The sequence below is a fragment of the Salvelinus alpinus genome, chromosome 23 (assembly GCF_045679555.1).
Source record: "Salvelinus alpinus chromosome 23, SLU_Salpinus.1, whole genome shotgun sequence".
NCBI classification, from domain to species: Eukaryota; Metazoa; Chordata; class Actinopteri; order Salmoniformes; family Salmonidae; genus Salvelinus; species Salvelinus alpinus.
The window spans coordinates 19,669,592-19,691,921 of record NC_092108.1 but is presented as its reverse complement, the minus strand read 5'-3'; the positions used below and the strand labels follow the sequence as shown (position 1 = coordinate 19,691,921).

At 46.2% G+C, this 22,330-nt stretch overlaps 1 protein-coding gene across 1 annotated transcript; it reads right to left on the bottom strand.

Moving 5' to 3' along the window:
- Positions 1-4,675: 4,675 nt before the first annotated feature.
- Positions 4,676-21,765, bottom strand: LOC139550523 (coatomer subunit alpha). The gene is made up of 28 exons (XM_071361462.1): positions 21,554-21,765; positions 21,039-21,152; positions 20,879-20,952; positions 20,668-20,748; positions 20,415-20,491; positions 20,202-20,311; positions 15,814-15,923; positions 15,477-15,576; positions 12,492-12,710; positions 12,110-12,260; positions 11,881-11,947; positions 10,190-10,265; positions 9,971-10,053; positions 9,606-9,831; positions 9,211-9,349; positions 8,862-9,024; positions 8,613-8,759; positions 8,333-8,522; positions 8,149-8,244; positions 7,793-8,005; positions 7,475-7,564; positions 7,276-7,382; positions 7,009-7,155; positions 6,596-6,919; positions 6,359-6,469; positions 6,087-6,248; positions 5,810-6,004; positions 4,676-5,119 (listed from the first exon to the last, which is right to left on the bottom strand). Exons 1-28 carry the CDS (start codon positions 21,591-21,593, stop codon positions 5,060-5,062), a joined length of 3,672 nt encoding a protein of 1,223 aa, XP_071217563.1. The 5' UTR covers positions 21,594-21,765; the 3' UTR covers positions 4,676-5,059.
- Positions 21,766-22,330: the final 565 nt, after the last annotated feature.

The window sequence follows — 22,330 nt, the reverse complement described above, 5'->3', positions numbered from 1 at the left end:
CCTAGAGCAGCTGGCCACATGGCCAGCCCCTCTTGAGTGCTCCACTCGCTGCACGCTATTGATCTGTGTCTTCCGCCCCTGGTTTGTTGTAATTGTTTTTCGTTAGCGTTACACTACAACGCCGTGTGCATCCATTAGTATGGTGGCTCTTGCAGCCACGAACTGTAATTTACTTTACACAACTTGCCGACTGGCTTGTTCTATGTCTGTGCTGTGAATTGCTTTAACATGCTGCTCACCGGCCATAGTTTCTTTTTTGTTCTTTCCCCTGCAGAGTGTAAAAGTATTGTGGTGGGCTTTCCACTGAGTTGAGACATTAACTTTGGAGTTCCTTAACGGAGTTACTCCATATGGTGCTGTTTTTACTGCTTGGATATTAAACCAGCTAAGTAATATTGCAGTTGGCATAAAACAAATAAATCAAATCCATTACCTGGTTGCTGTTTTTTGTCTGCTTGTTTTTTCCCCATAGGGGTCTTCCCCTGTGTTTGCAGAGGTACTGGGTAATTTATCCCTCACCGGGACCCTATTCCTCCAAGTGGGTCACGACATAGCTCTCCCAGGGCGTTGGACCCCTTCTTCGTGGCCTTGTTGGCTTGGCTGAGCTTATGGCTTCCCTTTGTGACAGCTGTGATGGTGGCTTCCCCCTGGGGATCCGCATATCTTGTGTATGCACTGCCTGGGTTTGAGCCACGCGGAGAGGACTGTGGAGCGCCCTACTGGATGCCTGTTTTGTGTGGTGTTCTCAGAACGCCTGCATCTGGCGCGATTGGAGGCCATGCGCGAGTGGGTCTGCCAGGCTCGGGCTCAGGCTGGGGGCGAGCTCCCTACCTCAGAAGTGATGCGGCAGCGAGCTGTTAGTCACTCTACTGGGCCCAGTACCCCTTCCAGGAAGCGTGGCCGCAGGCAGAGCCCATCTGCTGCCAGTCCTGGACGGGGGCATGAGTCGGACCGATGGGACCACCTTAAACGGAGGGCGCATGCATTCGATGGCGACGACAGTTGTTCCCTGTTGGCCAGTGATAGGCTGTTCCTGGGGGACGATTCTGGCACTGTTCACCACCGTGAACGGGGCTACCAGGCTGACAGGCAATCAGCAGCCGCTTCATAGCCCCCAGCAGCTCGAGAGGCTATGAGGAGCCTACTCACTTGGGTAGCCACTGCACTGGACATCAACTGGTGGACAGTGATGACTCTCCATCTGTCCCCATCTCTGCTAAGTTCCGCGAGGCCTTGCAGGAGAGCTGGGCCTCTGCCAGGGCGGAACCCACGACTGAAGGCGTGTCTCACCTGCTTTCCCTGCTCCAGAGGGATGTGGCCCACGCCAACGGACAGGCCATGGTGCAGGTGGTTACCTCCCGGCGCCATCTCTGGCTGGCCCAATCCCGTCTGCTTTCCAGAGCACATTTGCCACTCACCCCATCACCGACGTTTGGGCCAGGGGTTGATGACATTCTAGAGCAGACCGATGAAGTTCGTAGGGACCGGGAGACCCTGATACGGTTCATGCCGCCTCCTCAGGCCTCCGGTCCAAGGCAGACGGACCGTCGCCACCCACCTGCACCCGAACGACGGTGGGGTCCCTCTCCTACCCCATTGCCTCGTGCTAAGGGACGACAGCGGGAAGGGTTTTTCTGGGTTCTTCCCACACAGGTCTTCCCTTTTTTTTTTGCAGAGGTACTGGGTAATTTATCCCTCACCGGGCTCCTATTCCTCCAAGCGGGTCACGACAAACTCTCCCAGGGCGTCGGACCCCTGCTCCGTGGCCTTGTTGGCTTAACTGAGCTTATGGCTTCCCTTTGTGACAGGTGTGGTGGTGTCAACCGTCACCGCTATAGGGACGTGCCTGGGAGACCCAGGCGCTCAGGGCGCCAGAGGACAGGCGGGACCCGGCAGGACCCCTGACACACCCTTCACCGGCTGCTTCTCCCGGTCTCAAAGTGGGAGGAGGGTGTGGAGTCCCCCTGGGTGTTGTCCACAATGCTCAAGGGTTACCAATTCCGCTTCCGGCCCCCGTCCTTCAGGGCCTTCGTGTCACCACGGTATCAGAACGGCTAGGTGGGTACTACTTCACTTATTTTGTGGTCCCAAAAAGAGACTGAGGGTTTTTACTGATTCTGGACCTCCACAACCTCAATGGATACTTGAAGGTACTGAGGTTCCACATGCTGTCCCCAGCCGCGTGTTGCAGGCCTTGTCCAGGGACCAGTGGTTTGTGACGCTGGACCTGAGGGATGCGTACTTCCTTGTTCCTGTTCACCCAGCTCATTGGCAGTACCTCCGATTCACTTTCGAAGGGACGGCTTACGAATTCATGGTTCTTCCCTTCGGGCTCTCCTTGGCACCCCGCACTTTCACAAAGTGCATGGATGCTGTCCTGGCACCTCTCACGTCCCAAGGATTGATGATCCTCAATTACCTGGACGATTGGCTGATTTGTGCCCCGACCAGGACCCAGGTCCTCTCAGACAGAGACATGCTCCTGACCCACATCGACGGGCTGGGCATTACTGTAAACGACAAGAGGGTTGCCTTCATTGGCATGGAACTGGCCTCAGTCCTCATGAGAGCACGCCTGCCCATCAGAAGGGTTCAGGCAATCTCATATTGCATCGACCTGCCAACACCTGTTGGGCTTGCGGACAGCGGCCTCGTTGCTGATTCCCCTAGGCCTGCTCCATCTCTGGCCTCTTCAACGGTGGTTCAACTCCCACCGGGTGCAACTGAAGCGCTACCGTCACCTGCGTGTGACCACACAGGGCCTTAGGATATTTTTGAGGTGACGCTGTCGCTTCTTTCTCTCAGGTGGGGTGGAGATGCTGAGGACGTGCCGCCGGGAGCTGGTCAGCACAGACGCCTCCCAGATCGGCTGGGGGGGTGTGACCAAGGGCAGGTCAGCCAGCGGCTGTTGTCTACCACCTTGGAGCGGCAGGCACATCAATACACTAGAGCTCGGAGCTGTACTGCTGGCACTACGGTCTAATAGCACGGGAGCTCCTTCTCTGGGTTCAGGAACGTCTAGCATCTCTACGGGCAGCGCACGTACCTGACATCCTGAATGTGGCAGCGGATATGCTATCGAGGGAAGGCCAGCCACCTTGGGACTGGAGCCTACATCCTGTGGGACAAGTTAGGGAGGGTGCACTGCAGATGGACCTGTTTGCCTCCCTGGACAATGCACACTGCCCCCTGTGGTACTCCATGTCGGAGCCACCAGGGACTCTGGGCTTGGATGCTCTGACTCACAATTAGCCAGGAGCTTACAACCCCCCCCCTTTCCCCCTGATCCAGGCTGTGCTGAACAGGACCAGGATGGCGGAGCATCATCTGCTGCTGGTGTCCCCATACTGGCCCAGACGACCCTGGTTCAGCCTTCTCCTGTCCCTGTTGTCTGGGACACCTTGGTAAATGCCCGAGACCCGACCTGCTGTTTCAGGCCGGGGGAACACTGTGGCATCCGAGACCGCACCACCTCAGACTGTGGGCTTGGCCGCTGAACGGCACCAATGGTCCATGTTAGGACTACAGGGGGACGTAAGGAACACCATGCAGAGCGCAAGGTGACCAGCTACAACCGTGGCATATCAGTTGCGATGGCGGTTGTTCTGCTCTTGGTGCACTGGTATTGAGGTTGTGCCCGAGTCATGCAGGGTGCAGTATGTCCTCCAATACCTGCAGTTTCGCTTGGATGAGGGCTTGGCAGCCTCTGCACTGAGAGGGTATTTGGCCGCTATATCTGCCTGCCACGTGGGGTGGATGGACAGGCCAGTGGGGCGCCATCCCTTGGTCTCCAGGTTTATGAAGGGGGTTTGTCGCCTGCGTCCAGCTAGGACCTGCTTAATGGTGAGCTGGGATCTGGATATGGTCTTGGCAGCTTTGGAAAAGCCGCCTGCCTCCCAACACCTCTCTATGAAGGTGGTTTTCTTGGTAGCATTACTTCCATGAAGAGGGTGGGTGAGCGCCATGCTTTTTCGGTAAGTTCTGAGTGCTACAGGATGGACCCCGGGGGAGGAGTATATCTCTCCGCCCCAACCCTTCATTCCTCCCGAAGGTTCTGTGAGACAGGCGTGTGAACATCCCTTTTATCCCGTCTGCTTACTGCTTACTGTGCCGGGAATCTGTAAATCCTCACCTCGGATGTATCCCTCCGCCACGGAGTGATACCAATTTCTTGGGAGTGATCCATATAGCTCACAACCATTCTGTTTTGCTCTAGGACACACACATACGTCTCCTGAATGGAAGTACATGGAGATAGTTTAGTGCCTAAAATAAGGGGATAAATACATGTTAAAAGTTCCCTGATCTTTGACATCTCTGAGATATAGGACAGGCACTTTAGAAAATCTAAAGGAAGTTTGTTCTGAAGGAAATTTAGAACAAACTTCAGTGTTCAAAAGCAAACTGCTAGATGGTTTGTCAAAATGTTACAATGACAATTATTCCTACATGAGTAGAGTTAATGATTAAACCTGTACTCCTCTGGGAAAAAATTGAATAACACTTCATTTATCTCAGATCAAGGACAACTTTTATTTGCACCAACTTGGCCCTTTCATGCTGTACTTGCAACATTTGCAGGACATGACTTTGATCCAGAGCTGTCAAATCTTTGGGGTGTCAATTTTGAAAACTATGATTTAAAACAAGCTAGAATGATACTGTGGAATTAAAGAATGGTGCACACATCAATTTTATTTAACGAGTTACACAAAGCAGTGATTTACATTTGATGGTGTATACAAGTCAGAAAGAGACCAACAGAGATGGCTAGTAGAGTTCTAATAAAACCACAATTCTCAATCGTTGGAGCAGAGATGACATGGCACTCACAAATACAGCATTACAGGGAAGGTAAAGCAGACAGTCTGAAAAATGTAAATGCTTAATATCAAGAATTCTCTCACCAATAAATCACGTCATCCTATCAAGCATTCTCTCGCATCAATCATGTTTTGTTCTCTCCAACCCTAGTGAGAAAAACTATATATAGAATAAAGTGTGGATGTGTTTCTCTGAACGGATCAATGCCGTTCTTCCCTGGTCCTCTTCGTGTCCTCTAACGGAACTGCAGGGGGCTGACACGCAGACCAATCACATCTTTTCCGATCTCCGTCACCTTGGAAATAAGGTTAAAGGGTCAAAGATATCACTGGGAAGGCGATGTCTAAACTCTGTTTTAAGACTGACAAAGCAATTAATACAACATTTACATAAAAGCAGGACACTTCTGGCCTCCCGGGTGGCGCAGTGGTCGGCCCCCCCTACAACAGTGGTCTGCCCCCCCGCTGCGCCACCAGAGTCTCTGGGTTCGCGCCCAGGCTCTGTCGCAGCCGGCCGCGACCGGGAGGTCCGTGGGGCGACGCACAATTGGCATAGCGTCGTCCGGGTTAGGGAGGGTTTGGCCGGTAGGGATATCCTTGTCTCATCGCGCTCCAGCAACTCCTGTGGCGGGCCGGGCGCAGTACGCGCTAACCAAGGGGGCCAGGTACACGGTGTTTCCTCCGACACATTGGTGCGGCTGGCTTCCGGGTTGGAGGCGCGCTGTGTTAAGAAGCAGTGCGGCTTGGTTGGGTTGTGCTTCGGAGGACGCATGGCTTTCGACCTTCGTCTCTCCCGAGCCCGTACGGGAGTTGTAGCGATGAGACAAGATAGTAATTACTAGCGATTGGATACCACGAAAATTGGGGAGAAAATGGGATAAAATTTATTTTAAAAAGCAAAAAAATAAAATTTAAAAAAAGCAGGACACTTCTAAATAGGAGGGGCTTTGTGTACATAACACAGTACAGCAGTTCTCTTGACTGACCTGTGTGACCCTGCAGACCTGGCCTTTGTAGGGGGGGCAGTAGCAGGCCCCAGACAGAGGGCACTTCTCCACGGGGCGTCCACGGTATAGGGGCGTGTAGGAGGCAGCGCACAGGTCAAATGGATTGTGGGGGTCGTAGTTCAGCTGGTGAGCATCTGTCAGCGTCTTCTCGCATGCTGCCAAGATCTTGCGTGTCTAAAAGACAGCGATAGAGATGGTAAAAGTGACAATATGGAAATAATTACATTTACATACAGACAAACAGTTAGATTGTTACCTGCTGTGCCACCTCTGGTTTGGGCCCTAGTTCAAGCAAGCGACGGGCAAAACTGGCAGCTGTCTTGAAGTTCTTCAGTTTGAAGAACAGATTTAGTGCCGTACGTAAGACCAGGACCATGTGGACTGGCTGGAGACTGCAGTGGGTGAAGTAAGCTGCCATCTGAAAATATCAAACAATCAAATACAATAATTAAACGACTACTGGGTAGTAAACTCTTATGATTAGGGACTTAACGGTTGAGATGGGAAGTAGAGAAACAATGACAATACCTCACACAGCCTCTTCTGCTGGTCCAATGTGTCTTTAGGCAACTTCTTCCTTTCTGTTTCCATGGTGAGGCCAACAATGTATTCTCTGCAGATTGTGATCAGCTGCTGAGCCTAAGAGAGACAGTAACCTCAAATCAGGTAACCACCACCAACTACCATCCGGCCCACACTTGATTAACCGCAGTAAATAACATTGACCACAATGAAATCATTTCACTCTAAAACAAGTCTGCATACCTCTGCGATCTCCTGCTTGTTGTCGACCACCAGCAGTGGCACAGACAGCAGGATGGCGCGGAAGCGTTCAACAGCCTCCTCGAAGCGGCCGGCAGTGGTGAGCTGGTAGCACTGCTGCAGGCGGGCGATGAGGTCAGAAAGACGAAGCCCCACAGCAGGCAGCCCTTGCTTGGTCCCACAGTCCTTCCAGTTCCTCTGGGGGTTGCCACGCAGGCAGGGTAGAGAAGGCAGGCCCAGGTAGCAGGTCCGCCCGCGGGACAGAGTCTGCATGAACAGCTGCTTATAGGGCCCAAACTGCACCACCCCAACCTGGTCATGGAGCAACTGAAAAGTAGAGGAAGAGAGAGACTTGAGTACAAAGCATAAACCTGTATAAAGTGTGTGTGTGTGTGTGTGTGTGTGTGTAAGCTTACCCTCATGGCGGTCTCAAATGAGCCAGCCAGGACGTGGTCCACAGGGAGCTGAGAGTTGTTGCACCACAGCTGGGTGGGGCTCATGCCCTTAGTGGGCGGGACAAAGAAACCATCTTCAGCCCCTCCTCCAGCACCAGCTGACAACTCCTAGTGTTAGAGAAAATAAACGTTCTCAAACTGACATGTCATCATTCCTGCTATGATTTGCATTCCTTAAGCCAAATTGTCAAGACAGAACTGATGTCAAAGAAGAGAGAATCATCTCACCAGCTCTGGAGGAAGGTCCAGATCTTCCTCCACCTCCCAACCTCCTCCTTCCTCCTTCGCTGCACCTCCTTCCTCTCCTAATCCATCCTGGGCATCCATGAAGCCATCTGATGGAAACAGAAGAGAAATGAGATGAACATAGAAGACATGGAGTAATAGGCAGGGTCCATCAGATGTCTCTACTTTCTGACTGACTCACCCTCATCCAGCTGAAGTTCTGCATCCTCTCCCCAGCCCTCTCCTCCTGGGGCATCAACATCCATGTCGGCAGCCATCTGACCAGCCTTCCCTGAATCACACACACAACAAAACAAAAAAACACATTTAACATCTCTACGCAACAAATACTCTGACCACTTCCCACTCCAACGTAAACGTAAAAACATTTCCAACTCAATACACGCCATGCTGACATGGCACATTACATCACCTAAATTACATCACCATTACATCTAAACATTGCAACATTACATCTAAACCCAAATGATGGCATGGAGTGTCAGGGCTGGGGACTCACCTTTGGCTGCAATGGCTCCCTCAAAGAAGCCCTTGGACACAGTAAGCAGGGGCCAGTTGGTATCCAGGGGGTTAATAGGAGGTGGTGGCTGCAGCAGCTGGGCATTGAGGTCCACCTCAGGGACAGTCTCCTTCTCCAGGTCAAATGTCTCTTTCAGGGCTTCTGCCTCTTCGTCCATCCCGTGGGTAGCAGCAGTCAGATATGCCAGTGACTCTACATATGGAAGACAGCCACAAAGAGATCAGAGTTACAGACAAGCAGTTTAGACCAAAAGCACCAGAAACAAGAGTCGTGTGTCAGAAATGTCAAGGGAGTGGGAGAGAGATTGAGGTGTGTGTGAAATAAGGGGGACTCACTCTGGCCACAGTTCTTCAGGATACGAACTCTCTCGCTGACGTCCCCCAGATACAGAGCACCCTGGTAGTGTCCACTCATGTCCTTCCTGATCTCAGCTGCAACACCACACAGACGTCAGTCATGCAACTCGGACAAACACACGTCAGTCAAACAAAAGACAAAAACAACAAAATAATCTCTTACCGATCTTCATCATCTTGCGGAGCTTGGCCAGGTTACCAGTGATGAGGTAGAGGAAGGTGAGCTTGTCGAAATTCTTGGTCCTCTGGTAGCACATCTCCACAACCTGGTGGTGACCCTGCAGCAGCGCAGCCTCGCCCAGCCGCTCCCAGCAGCCCCTCTCATCCAGAGCCTTGGCAGCCTCCAACGCCACCTACAGACACAAAGGAAAAATTACATCACACAGTGTTTCACACAGATGATCTCAAGAAATTCCCAATGAAACCTGGGGTCTCAAACTCACTTCAATGTTGCCACACTCCAGAGCCAGACTGAAGCGGGTCTTCTCATCCTTGACAAAGTGCAGGGCTACCTCAGGGTAACCCTTCTTCTGCAGGTAGGAGATGATGGACTGGCCAACCAGCTTGGCGTTACGCACCATGTGCAGAACCTGGAGGAGACAAAGGTCAGGGGTCACAAAGTCAGTTTAAAAGAAAAAGAGATTACCATGTTAACTCTAAGAGATTGATGCAATTCAGTGCTACTTTCTCACCTCTTCATATTTGCGGTTGACCAGGGCCAGTTTGAAACGGTACTCCGTGGGGTCGATGGTCAGCACACGGGGCCTGCACTCACGGTCAAGACAGTAGACGCTGTTGCCTCTGACCCGGGTCACGTAGATGGGCAGGTCCAGAGTACGAATGATACCATGATCACTACAGACAGAGTAGAGTGTGATTAGAAAAGTTGGATACTCCTCTCGTCTCTCAAACGCATCACTGAATGAGTAAACAGCTTTCATAATCCAGTATGTTCAAAGGACTAGGAAGGGAATGAATCAATATACTGTACTTCGAATATACTCTGAATAAAGTGTGCGTTAGTGGCGTCTTGTGCATTACCCTGCGGTGAGGGCGTATTTGATGTGGTTAGATGTGGTGTAAATGAAGACGCCACTCTCGTCCCAGGCTCCACTCTTCACACGGATGTTCTCATGGATGTTGCACAGACTCTCCAGCTTCCTGTTGCAGATCATAATGGCTGCAGAGGAAAGTAGAGATTTATCAACAGATTTAATAGCAGGTAAATCTGGGGTACTAGAGCGAGGGAACAGCTAAAATGGGTGTAAATCTTGGATATATTGTTGACAACAGCTATAGAGAGTCAATCGTGATAAGTTTATAAACAGCAAGAGGGCCCAAAACCTTGGCAGCCAAGTTGTAGAGAAAGTAGAGGACAGATAAGAGTGTAATCCTGATATAGATCTGAGTGTGTTTAGAGTGTGTACAGTACGTACCGTGTTTAGCCAGCAGGGCCACGTGGCTGGTGTCAGCACTCCACACCACATACTTGACCTTGGCGATCTTCACAGTGGCCAGCGAGCGTTTCTGCTGCACGTCAAAGAGGGTGACCCCATCTGCGTCGCGCAGCAGCAGGGAGCCTGTCCCGGCGTAAAAGATCTCCTCACAGCTGGGCACCTGCACCTTCTTCACAATCTCATTTTTCAGGTTCTTGATCAGCAGCTGGAGGGAGAGCAGGGTTTACCATCATTATTATAGTCATCCTCTGACCACTCAAATGTACCATACCCATATTTAGAATAACTACAGCCATTGGCCTAGAAATTACAAATACAATTTAATAATGTGCACACACACTTACAGAATGCATGCGGTCCAGAACAGCAAACCTGTTCCTTGCGACCCAGACTGCGGTCAGACCAGAGGACCTCTTCCCCTCAGGAGCTGCAGGAGGGGGAGAAAGAATGAACATGGGTTTAGTGGGTTTTCATAATCTAAAAAACAGAATATGAAACTGGAATTACATTAACACTTCACAGATGCTGTCTCGCTATACGAGAGAATAAGGGTGCAGCTTTACCATCTGGGTTCTGAGAGTCGCTCTCTTTGGGAATGGCATACAGGTCATAGGTGCTGTTCTCCAGGTTGGTTGCCCTCTGCAAGAGACACGGCATTACATTTTCAACAACTAAAGAAACCGTGTCTAAATTGAGTGTGTGTGCGTGTACAGTCAAAAGTTGAGAATGACAAATATTAATTTCCACAAAGTTTGCTGCTTCAGTGTCTTTAGATATTTTTGTCAGATGTTACTATGGAATACTGAAGTATAATTACAAGCATTTCATAAGTGTCAAAGGCTTTTATTGACAATTACATGAAGGTGATGCAAAGAGTCAATATTTGCAGTGTTGACCCTTCTTTTTCAAGACCTCTGCAATCCTCCCTGGCATGCTGTCAATTAACATCTGGGCGACATCCTGACTGATGGTAGCCCATTCTTGTATAATCAATGCTTGGAGTTTGTTCACAAGTTCTCAATGGGATTAAGGTCTGGGGGATTTCCTGGCCATGGACCCAAAATATCGATGTTTTGTTCCCTGAGCCACTTAGTTATCACTTTTGCCTTATGGCAAAGTGCTCCATCATGCTGGAAAAGGCATTGTTCGTCACCAAACTGTTCCTGGATGGCTGGGAGAAGTTGCTCTCGGAGGATGTGTTGGTACCATTCTTTATTCATGGCTGTGTTCTTAGGCAAAATTGTGAGTGAGCCCACTCCCTTGGCTGAGAAGCAACCCCACACATGAATGATCTCAGGATGCTTTACTGTTGGCATGACACAGGACTGATGGTAGCGCTCACCTTGTCTTCCCCGGACAAGCTTTTTTCCAGATGCCCCAAACAATCGGAAAGGGGATTCATCAGAGAAAATGACTTTACCCCAGTCCTCAGCAGTCCAATCCCTGTACCTTTTGCAGAATATCAGTCTGTCCCTGATGTTTTTCCTGGAGAGAAGTGGCTTCTTTGCTGCCCTTCTTGACACCAGGCCATCCTCCAAAAGTCTTCGCCTCATTGTGCGTGCAGATGCACTAACACCTGCCTGCTGCCATTCCTGAGCAAGCTCTGTACTGGTGGTGCCCCGATCCCGCAGCTGAATCAACTTTAGGAGACGGTCCTGGCGCATCTTGGGCGCACTGAGGTCTTCTTCACAACAATTGAACTGCTCTCCTTGATGTTCTTGATGATCCGATAAATGGTTGATTTAGGTGCAATCTTACTGGCAGCAATATCCTTGCCTGTGAAGCCCTTTTTGTGCAAAGCAATGATGACGGCACATGTTTCCTTGCAGGTAACCATGTTTGACAGAGGAAGAACAATGATTCCAAGCACCACCCTCCTTTTGAAGCTTCCAGTCTGTTATTCGAACTCAATCAGCATGACAGAGTGATCTCCAGCCTTGTCAACACTCACACCTGGGTTAACGAGAGAATCACTGACATGATGTCAGCTGGTCCTTTTGTGGCAGGGCTGAAATGCAGTGGAAATGTTTTTTGGGGATTCAGTTAATTTGCATGGCAAAGGGGGACTTTGCAATTAATTGCAATTTATCTGATCACTCTTCATAACATTCTGGAGTATATGCAAATTGCCATCATACAAACTGAGGCAGCAGGATTTGTGAAAATTAATATGTGTCATTCTCAAAACTTTTGGCCATGACTGTACTGTATAACCTATTATGTATATGCACTTATTTTTAAGAGCGAGACTCACAGTGCAGAGCAGGACAGCATTCTCTGCGGGGTTGTAAGACATGCTGAACACTGGGAACTTTGACCCACTAGTAGAAAAACAGAACGTGGTTAGATTCCACATAATGACAAAACCAGCTGACCTCTCGCATTATATTACAAAATGGCAAGCAGTCACTCATTCTTCAGAACTCAGTTTCAGGACAATAAAGACGTTGCAGTATTATATGAGCATGCATACGCACACACACCTGCGCAGCTGCATGACAGCGGTGTCCTTGCTGCTGTTAAAGTCGAGCTGGCGCAGGAAGCGGTCCTTGACATAGTAGAGCATGTTGCCGTACACAGCATAGGCCGGACGCTCACGCTCCAGCTTAAACACCAGCATACCACTGTCATGACCTGGAGGACAAACAGCCTGGTTACACACTCCACTTCTAATTAACAAATGCCTCCAACACACGGTCACTGAAAGACAGTGAAATGAAGTGCAGCAATATTCAGTATGTTTGTCTATCTGCATATGAGGTGGGTCAAGATTCAAGACTATCAGCTCCAACTGCCTTACAATGTAATCTACTTTGAGCACATTAAAAAGACCCATAATGTTATCATTATGTGTAAGTCACTTACCAGCAGCAAATAGATTGAGGTTGGGGTGAGCCCCCAGCACCCAGAAGCGGTCGTGGTCCCTGCGGAAGGTCTGGACACCGGTCCTTTTGGACATGTCCCACACACGGATACTCTTGTCCTCAGAGTTGGACAGGATGAGCTCCTGGCGGGGGTGGAAGACAGCACAGGACACGTTGTTGTAGTGGCCCCTGCAGGTGTCCAGTTCCCACGCCTTGGACTCTGGGGAAGGGGAGAAAGTAAGACAAGCAAGTTAGAAAATTGCTAGGATCTTAAAAAAAAAATCAGCAACCAAGCATGTTCTTTAAATAGCACTGTACCTTTATTTAAAAAAATTATCTACAGTTTATAAACACGTACATAGTGAAGACAATTCATTATCTGGGCTGTTCCACGAAATGAGTCCCTTTTGGATAGTGTAAAAAATAAATAACCCTACCCTTCTGTCATAAAGAGCACATGTTCAACTTAATAAAAAACATGTCTTCCCATCTCAAGAGGTTAAATAATAAAAATGACAATAGCAAGTGCCTATTAAGTGCCAAATAAAGTAACAGGGTGAATGGACGCTTCTTGTGTGCAACAGTGAGTGACAATTCAATGAAAGCGTCACAAAAAAATATGAAATTGTTAAAACATTTCTAGCCCATCTATGGGTAACAGGGTTGACGTGTTATGCTCGACCCACTCAAGTTTTCCACCACAAAACAGAAAATGGCCAAAGAGTAGAATCAGCTCACCTGATCTTACAGTATGATTTGACTATTAGATGTTCAATGTTTCTTTTTATTGTTAAAAAAGGAATAGTTTCACCTTATTAAAACAAGAGTTCAGATTATGTAACAGGGTTGACCTTAAAAAGACAACCTGTACCTCGTTTGACCTTAAAATGAATCACATGAAATAAATAATGTTCAGAAATGACTGTCAAAGCAACAAAATAACTCTGGCTTTACAGTAGCTAGGTTTCCATCCAATTAGCGACAGTTTCATGCGAATATTCTAGAATCCGCATAAAGAAATGTTGTAGTGTTTTCACCAAACTGACTTGTTGCGGATAAAAATAGGTGCGTGATGAAGAGGTGCACACAAAACATATTTTTTCCGCTTAAGTTTTCATGTACCAAATAAAATTCTAAAGTTCAATGTTTCCATCGCATTTTCAACTGTTGCGTTAAATAGCAAATATGACTACTCTAGTCTTCGCACGTGCGCACTAGCCAACAGCTCGCAGATACGGTGCTGGTAGGCTAGTCAACATGAGATTATTATGGATAAGCGAGAATATTTGTCAAACATCAATCTCCATGTCACCAGAATAAGACCCTATATATTTTTTGGAAAGGAGCATCAACATTACTGTGCACGTTCACCATTACTTATTTAATTTGAAGCCTAATAAACTGAATGGTTTCCCGAGTCGTAGTGGGAATACCACACACACCTTATTATCGTGACTCCAAGTTTACTTAGGTATGATGATTATTATCCATGTTTCCACCGCCATTTCTCGCATAATTCATTTTACAGACACAAAAAGATCCCACCATGGCAAACGAACAAATTCTGTCAGCATTAATAAAAAATGTACAGAAACTTCCTTTTTCCATCGCAGCTGACGTGATTTGTTTCTTTATACTGTACGACTTAACTCACATAAAAACTGTGGATGGATACGGTGTTAATGATGGTGAAAAAATGTTGGGGTTAAAACTTTAGGGCTAGGGGGCAGTATTTGAAAATTCGGATGAATGACGTGCCCAAAGTAAACTGCCTGTTACTCAGGCCCAGAAGCTCGGATATGCATATAATTGGTAGCATTGGATAGAAAACTGTTAAAATAATGTCTGAGTATAACAGAACTAATATGGCAGGTGAAAACCCAAGGAAAATCCATCCAGATTTTGTTGTTGTTGAGGTCACAGGCCATTTCAATGCTTGTCTATGGGGATATACAAATAAATATCTCCCAGATTGCAGTTCCTATGGCTTCCACTAGATGGCAGTCTCTAGAAAGGGTTTCAGGCTTGTTTTCTGAAAAATGAGCAAGTAGTTGTAGTTTTTCAAGGTGTCTCTCATTCGGACTCTAGTCTTGTGGCGCGCGTGAATGAGGGCGCGCACTTCGTTATTTATCTCCGGTATTGAACATACTACATTCCGTCTTAAATTTTATAATTTATTTACATATTAGGGTACCTGAGGCTTGATTAGAAACATTGTTTGACTTGTTTGGATGAAGTTTACCGGTAACTTTTGGGATTCCTTTGTCTGCATGTTGAACGAGTGGAACGGTGGATTACTGAATCAAACGCGCCAACTAAACAGACTTTTTGGGGATATAAAGAAGGACTTCATCAAACAAAATGACCATTTGTTGTGTAGCTGGGACCCTTGGGATTGCAAACAGAGGAAGATCTTCAAAGGTAAGTGATTTATTTTATCACCATTTCTGATTTTTGTGACGCCTCCGCTGGTTTGAAAAATGTTTTTAATGCTGGTGTATGCGGGGAGCTGTCCTCAGATAATCACATGGTATGCTTTCGCCGTAAAGCCTTTTTGAAATCTGACAACGCGGTTGGATTAACAAGAAGTTAAGCTTTTAAACAATGTAAGACACTTGTATTTTCATGAACGTTTAATATTACGATTTTTGTATTTTGAATTTCGCGCTCCGCAATTTCACCGGATATTGTCGAGGTGGGATGCTAGCCCAAAGAGGTTTAATTAAGTGGTTAAAATGTTCCTATGTCATAGAGGGTGCACAGAGGGACATGTCGAAATACAGAATTTTGGCAGTTTAGCGAGTCTTTATTCATATAAAAAAAAATATGAATGTATTGAATTGCAAGATTTATTGAATTTTCCATGTGGTCAATAATAAAGAGCACTACATTTAATATATCAGGCTTTTAAAATTCAATATTGGTGCACAATTCCTACCTGAAATATCAAAGGGACTAATTTCATGGAATAACCCATTCTACTTACCGTTCATCCTCCAGATCTTGACCTGTCGGTCGTCAGCCCCTGAGACGATGAGAGGCATGGTGGGATGGAAGGCGGCCCAGTTGACCCCACGATCGTGACCCTGCAGGGAGAGAGAGAAACTCACATGGCTCACAACTGGCCATCATGTGGCCCAGACTTTTTCTTAGTAAGCACAAACTCCTGGGCCTACCAATAACATTACTATTCATTTCACTGATCTGCGCAGTGCTCACAACACTCTCCTTATACAGATCTTTGCCTATAGCAGTTCTGAAGCACAACTAAAGTACCATCAATAGACATCAATGTCTTACAGAGACTCAAAACAGACTCTTACCTCGAGTACGTGTTTGACAACGGCATCGGATGCTCCGAACAGATCGACACCAGAGATGCCTCGCACATCAGTTTCCACGGCACCGGGAGAGAGGTTCTTCTTCCTCAGACCTGGAACCAACATGCATAGCACCACGCACAAGGGGAATCCATATATGTGTTACACAGGGGCACCCAGATACAGGTCAGGGAGAAAGAACATGATACATTAATACACTCTAAAATAGATACCATCAACAAGAGGCAAAGATAGAGATCTCTGATCATACTAACACACAAACGTAGCTGTTGAATTACCGAAAACACACACGCTGAAGAGCAAGGACACAACCAGTGTTCTCGGTGTGGTCCTAACTCAAGTACAGGAGGAACACTATCACCATATTCAGCACATCAAACAGTCATTGAGTTGATTGTAACACACAAAGAGCATCACAGTTCTCCTGTCATTGGATTATAGTTCATCTAGGGCTGACCCAAATTATTCGACTGGTCGATAGGCTGTTGGTTGACCATAAAAATAAAAAAAAGTTGAGCAGTAGACTAATCTATCGCGAATAAGCCATTGCGGAGCCACGTACATTTTTTCATAACTTCGTAGTGTGAATTGTTTGCTACGGTCTGTCAATTCCCCCATTAATACAGTACCAGTCAAAAGTTTGGACACATACTCATTCAAAGGTTTATTTAATTTTTACTATATTGTAGAATAATAGCGAAGACATCAAAACTATAAAATAACACATGGAATCATGTAGTAACCAAAAATGTGTTTAACAAAAACAGATATTTTATATTTGAGATTCTTGAAAGTAGCCACCGTTTACCTTGATCACAGCTTTGCACACGCTTGGCATTCTCTCAACCCCCTTCACCTGGAATGCTTTTCCAACAGTCTTGAAGGAGTTCCCACATATGCTGAGCACTTGTTGGCTGCTTGTCCATTCACTCTGGGGTCCAACTCATCCCAAACCATCTCAATAGGGTTGAGGTCGGGTGATTGTGGAGGCCAGGTCATCTGATGCAGCACGACATCACTCCTTGGTCAAATAGCCCATACATAGCCTGGAGGTGTATTTGGGGTCAATGTCCTGTTGAAAAACAAATGATCATCCCATCTGGCTTGCGCTTAGTGGGACTGAGTATTGCTGCAGAATGCTGTGGTAGCCATGCTGGTTAAGTGTGCCTTGAATTCTAAATAAATCACACACAGCATCGCCAGCAAAGCACCCCCACACCTCCTCCTCCATGCTTCAAGGTGGGAACCACACATGCAGAGAGCATCCGTTCACCTACTCTGCGTCTCACAAAGACACGGCGGTTGGAACCAAAAATCTCAAATTTGGCTTCATCAGACCAAAGGACAGATTTCCACCAGTCTAATGTCCATTGCTCGTGTATCTTGGCCCAAGCAAGTCTCTTATTATTGGTGTCCTTTATGAGTGGTTTCTTTGTAGCAATTCAACCATGAAGACCTGATTCCGCAGTCTCTTCTGAACAGTTGATGTTGAGCGCTGTCGCGTTACTTGAACTCTGTGAAGCATTTATTTGGGCTACAATTTCCGAGGCTGGTAACTCTAATGAACTTGTTCTCTGAGGCAGAGTTACCTCTGGGTCTTCCTTCCCTGTGGCAGTCCTCATGAGAGCCAGTTTCATCATAGTGCTTGATGGTTTTTGCGACTGCATTTGAAGAAACTTTCAAAGTTCTTGACATTATCTGGATTGACTGACCTTCATGCCTTAAAAGTAATGATGGACTGTTGTTTCTCTTCACTTATTTGAGCTGTTCTTGACATAATATGGACTTTGCCTTTTATTGCCCCCAGCACAAGGTGCACCTGTGTAATGATCATGCTGTTTAATCAGCTTCTTGATATGCCACACCTGTCACGTGGATGGATTATCTTGGTAAAGGAGAAATGTTCACAAACAGGGATGTAAACAAATTTGTCCACAAAATGAGAGAAATTAGCTTTTTGTGCATATGCAACATTTCTGGGATCTTTTATTTCAGCTCATGAAACATGGAACCAACACTTTAAAAGTTGCGTTTACATGTTTTGTTTTCAGTGTAAAATTTACCCATTTGGGGATCTGATAGTATTTCTGATTGGCTTAATGCACCACCACTAATGAGCTGTGGAGCTTTGAGAATGACAATAATTCCTCAATGTATTTGATCCCCCCCAGCTCTCTCCCTTTTGATAACCACTCAGCGTGAAAGGGAAAAATGTCATGCTCTGATCCAGTAGAAACGTCATAAAATTGCCTACCTGATTTCTTCTCATCCCTTGCACAAATAGCCTACAACTGGCCCAGAATATGATATACAATGTTGCAAGGAGTTTCAGGCTGGGCCCAAGTTATGTTGATATGTTTCAAGTTCATTGCAGACAGGCCACGCTAGCCACTGTGATTTATAGGATATTTATTTTTATCCGGATATTTTCATCATGAAATGTTTGCTGGCTTTATTGGCTATTTTTCATAGTTGGCACTAGAAGTTATTTTTATGTTTGTCATTTAGATTTGGATAGCATTTTGACTAACCACCTGACAAAGACAAATGTGCATATGAAAACCATAACTGGCACACCGGTAGAAATGGTAAGAGAAATTGGCAATCTACACGAAAAAGTTTGCAGACTCCTCGTGTAGCCTATTACCAGCAACTTCAGGAGTGTAACAGCAGAATCTGCGAAAGCCAGTATGAGCGGGAGGATGGTCGAGTCAATTGTGTCTTATTTCAGCGAACAGTGAGCTTTACGCATCAGACAAGCTCAATGCATATTTAGTTGGTTTATTAAAACACATAGGGTGTCGATATATGGAAAAACATATTTAAAAATACCACAATTGGTCGAAAGAACAGACAACTTTCTGTCGAACCAAGACTTTTTCCCCCAGTCGGGGACAGCCCTAAATTAATCAAATCACAAAAGAGATGACACCCAGGACTCGAGTCAGAACACACACTTAATCTAGAGAGAACAGTCTGCGTCAGTGTCTCCAGCCCAGAGAAATCACGTGGTGAACAGATAACCCAACAGGATCAAGAAGAGGATTCATGAAGGAGAACTGCACTAGGAACCCATGTGCAGGTGTGGATGTTTCCTGGGGGAGCATGGGGACAGGTGACAAGCGGAAGTGGGAAGAGGTGGATTTGACCGATGGGCTGGTGGAGGTGGTGGTTGGGGTTGTGAAGAGGTGCTCTGATGGGGCGTTGAATGCCAGGAGGGTGAGTAGTATTTGAGTCCATGCTTGGGTTAGATACTGCTACAAACAAAACATTTACTGCTGCTGTGAGGTTTCTGTCATGCCAAGAGTTCATGCTTCCTGACCAACAAGCTTATCATTTACCAGTCAAAGTAATCTAAAGCAGGGATGTTATGGCTACTTACAGTATTAATGACTGTGCCATGGAGACATTGTGCGCTGCACAGATTGAGCATTATATCGTGCAGGTTTATTACTTATTATAAACTGGGTGGTTCGATCCCTGAATGCTGATTGATACAGTATACCACGGCTGTCAGCCAGACCGTATACCACAGATATGACAAGACATTTATTTTTACTGCACTAATTACATTGATAACCAGTTTATAATAGTATTAAGGCACCTCTGGGGTTCGTGGTATATGGCCAATATACCACAGCTAAGAGCTGTATTCAGGCACTCTGCGTTGCGCATAAGAACCCTTTACTGTGGTATATTGGTTGTATACCACACCCCCTAGGGCCTTATTGCTTAATTAGTACGTTTGTGAGGTATGTGTTCTTCTCATCAATGAGAGCAGTTAGTAGTGAGTGGTAGCACAGAGCTGATGGCTAATACAGTTTAATTGGGGTATTTGAGCGGTGCAATTGTGATGGCCAACAGCTTGGCAACAGGATTATGTATAGTGTGTGTGTTGAGAATGAGGTAGGACACTTAGAGACCTAAAATGGGTCAGTGAATGAGAAGAGTGAAAGAATGACAGAAAGACAGGTAAGAAACACCAAAGAAAAGTAGATATTAAAACATGCAGAAGCACAGAAACACCTCTCCCATATTCTCGCTCTCCATATTTCTCACGTCATCTAGTGTTACCTTTCTTACCTCATTTTAACCCCCTCTACAAATCTTCAGTGAAAGGTCTTAAGTTCTTTTCATAACTAGGCTCTCTTCATCAGTTGTCCCTATTCTAAAACTATCATTTTCACTCTATTCAACTGTCTCTCAACCAAGGAGAGGTGTTTCTGCAAAAAGCCGAGATTAATTCTCTACAAGGAGGAGAGGAAGGGGGGGTTAAGGATGTATCTCCGCCTTCCACTCCATACCACCCAGCCCCATCCCCAAACCTCACTGCCCACCCTCAACCCTGAGTCCCATCCCCACGCCCTCACCGGAGATATCCCACACGCGCACGGTCTGGTCCAGGCTGGCCGACACCACTAGGTCCTCAGAGGGGTGGAACTGAGCACACATCACATAGTGATTATGCCCTGTCAGTACACTGCAGGACAGAAACACAGAAATTACATCAGAATTTACCATTAGAAAAACAATAGACAAGTGTTTCAGTGAGGTGCCAACACTTGGCTCAGGCACCGACTTACCAGACACAGGTCCTGGACTGCCAGTTCCAGATACGGATGGTCTGGTCATCTGAGGCACTCAAAATCCATGGATACTCCTGGAGAAAGGAAAGGAATGAGGTTCAGGATGCATTATTAGGCCTATATGGAATTCTATGCAAGAACATGAAACTATGGGATAAACATGACATTTAAAGGTTGGGTCTTCATGTAAGTGACAACAGAATAGATGTAGGCTAGCCATTTTGAGAGTGAAAAAATAAGAAGGACTCACATGATGGAAGAAGGTGGTTCGGATGTAGTCCAGGTGTCCAAGAAGAGTGAAGAGGCAACGCCGCAGCTTGTAGTTCCACACCTGGTAAAGGGAGATAAATAGTAAATGGTTCAGTGACATCATTATGACAGTTTTCCAGTAAGTTTTAGAATGTATTCTCTGCAATTAAAACATGTACAAAGGAGAATGTGAGGGTGTATGAATGTCTAACCTTGATTTTGTAGTCATCTCCTCCAGACACAAACAGAGGCTGTTGCTTGTGGAAATCAATTCCTCTTACAGGTCCTTCACAATAAAATCACAATCATCATTGTCAATAATCAAAGTCAATTACATTTTCATGTTAAGAAATGTGAAAAACACATTTTTACCATCATGCTCATCGAACTTGTCAATCAGTGTGCACATCCGATAGTCCCACAACTGGATGACTCCATTGTGAAGACTAGCAAGGATCCAGGGCCGTTTAGGGTGGAAACTCAGCCCTATGGAATAGAAATTGTTTCAGAAAGTTGGCTTACTAACGTTAGTAAGTTAGACACCAATGAATGGCAAAAGTTTCATCAAGTAAACCATCAATGATACACATGCAGATCACATGAATGAGATTGAAAACTAGCGGAGGTATGAAGTGATTGACTGGCTAGCTAACTTGTTAACTAAACCTTGCTAACATTAGCTGGCTAGCTAGTTAACATTAGCTGAGATAGCATACGTTTCCTTGGTAGCAGCTAACGTAAAGTCATGAATGATATAAAAAAAATGTTTGACATGACATTGCTAATCGTATCAATAACTTGGTCTTATCAATTTACCACTAAAAAATTACAACATTTTACATGGGCAACATCGTTAGCTAGCTAACAGGCTGCTAACGTAACGTTACCTTTCACACGGGCCGACTTCGTCTCGAATTTGGTCAACATCACAGGAAAGCAATGATAACTATATATGAATGTGTCAAATTCACTCTGAAAATATAAAACTCTTATTTTTCGCAGACTGGTCTCCCAACTGCTTCTTTAGCCCATTTACTTCTCCCGAGTATTTCCTGACACGTCGACCTGTGTTGGTGCAATGTCTTCCTGCTTGGGAACAATAAAGTTCATATTAATGGTGCTTTCAAGACAACTGGGAACCCGGGAAAAAACGAGGTCAAATCATGACGTCAATGATTTTCAGGTCGGAAAGTCAGAGCTCGAGAAAGATGTCCGAGTTTCTAACATGGAATTCCGAGTTGAATGACCGTTGAAAACATTTTTTTTCCCATTCGGAGGCGGGGCACGACTTCCCAGTTGTCTTGAACACATTGAAAGTCGTGAGTTTTCTGAGTGCCCGTTTTCTAGCTGTTTTGAATGCAGCAATAGCCCTTATGCACATTCCATGATAGAACGTTTTAAACACACTTCCTATCAATTTCCGGTCAGTCTAGTTGTTATCGACGATATAACGTTACTACCATTATGTCGCAGTTTTTTACTAGGTGTCTTCAGGACTTGCCTCAAATTAATATTAATGATGTACATCGAATTGTTATATCAGCCTCCGAGACTCCAGCTAGCAAGAATGAAAAGGGGTTCAAGATGTATGTAGGAAGCTACATAGACAACTATGAAGGTGAGTACCAAGTCAGTGACAGATATAACGTTAGCTAGCTACAATC

What these genes read in the sequence shown, in the direction of transcription:
- LOC139550523 (XM_071361462.1), bottom strand. Translation starts at nt 21,593, where the DNA reads ATGTTGACCAAATTCGAGACGAAGTCGGCCCGTGTGAAAG. An exon ending in CAAGTTCGATGAGCATGATG is followed by an intron (nt 20,953 to 21,038) that starts GTAAAAATGTGT and finishes TTTATTGTGAAG; the next exon opens with GACCTGTAAGAGGAATTGAT. An exon ending in ACAAGCAGGAGATCGCAGAG is followed by an intron (nt 6,470 to 6,595) that starts GTATGCAGACTT and finishes TGTCTCTCTTAG; the next exon opens with GCTCAGCAGCTGATCACAAT.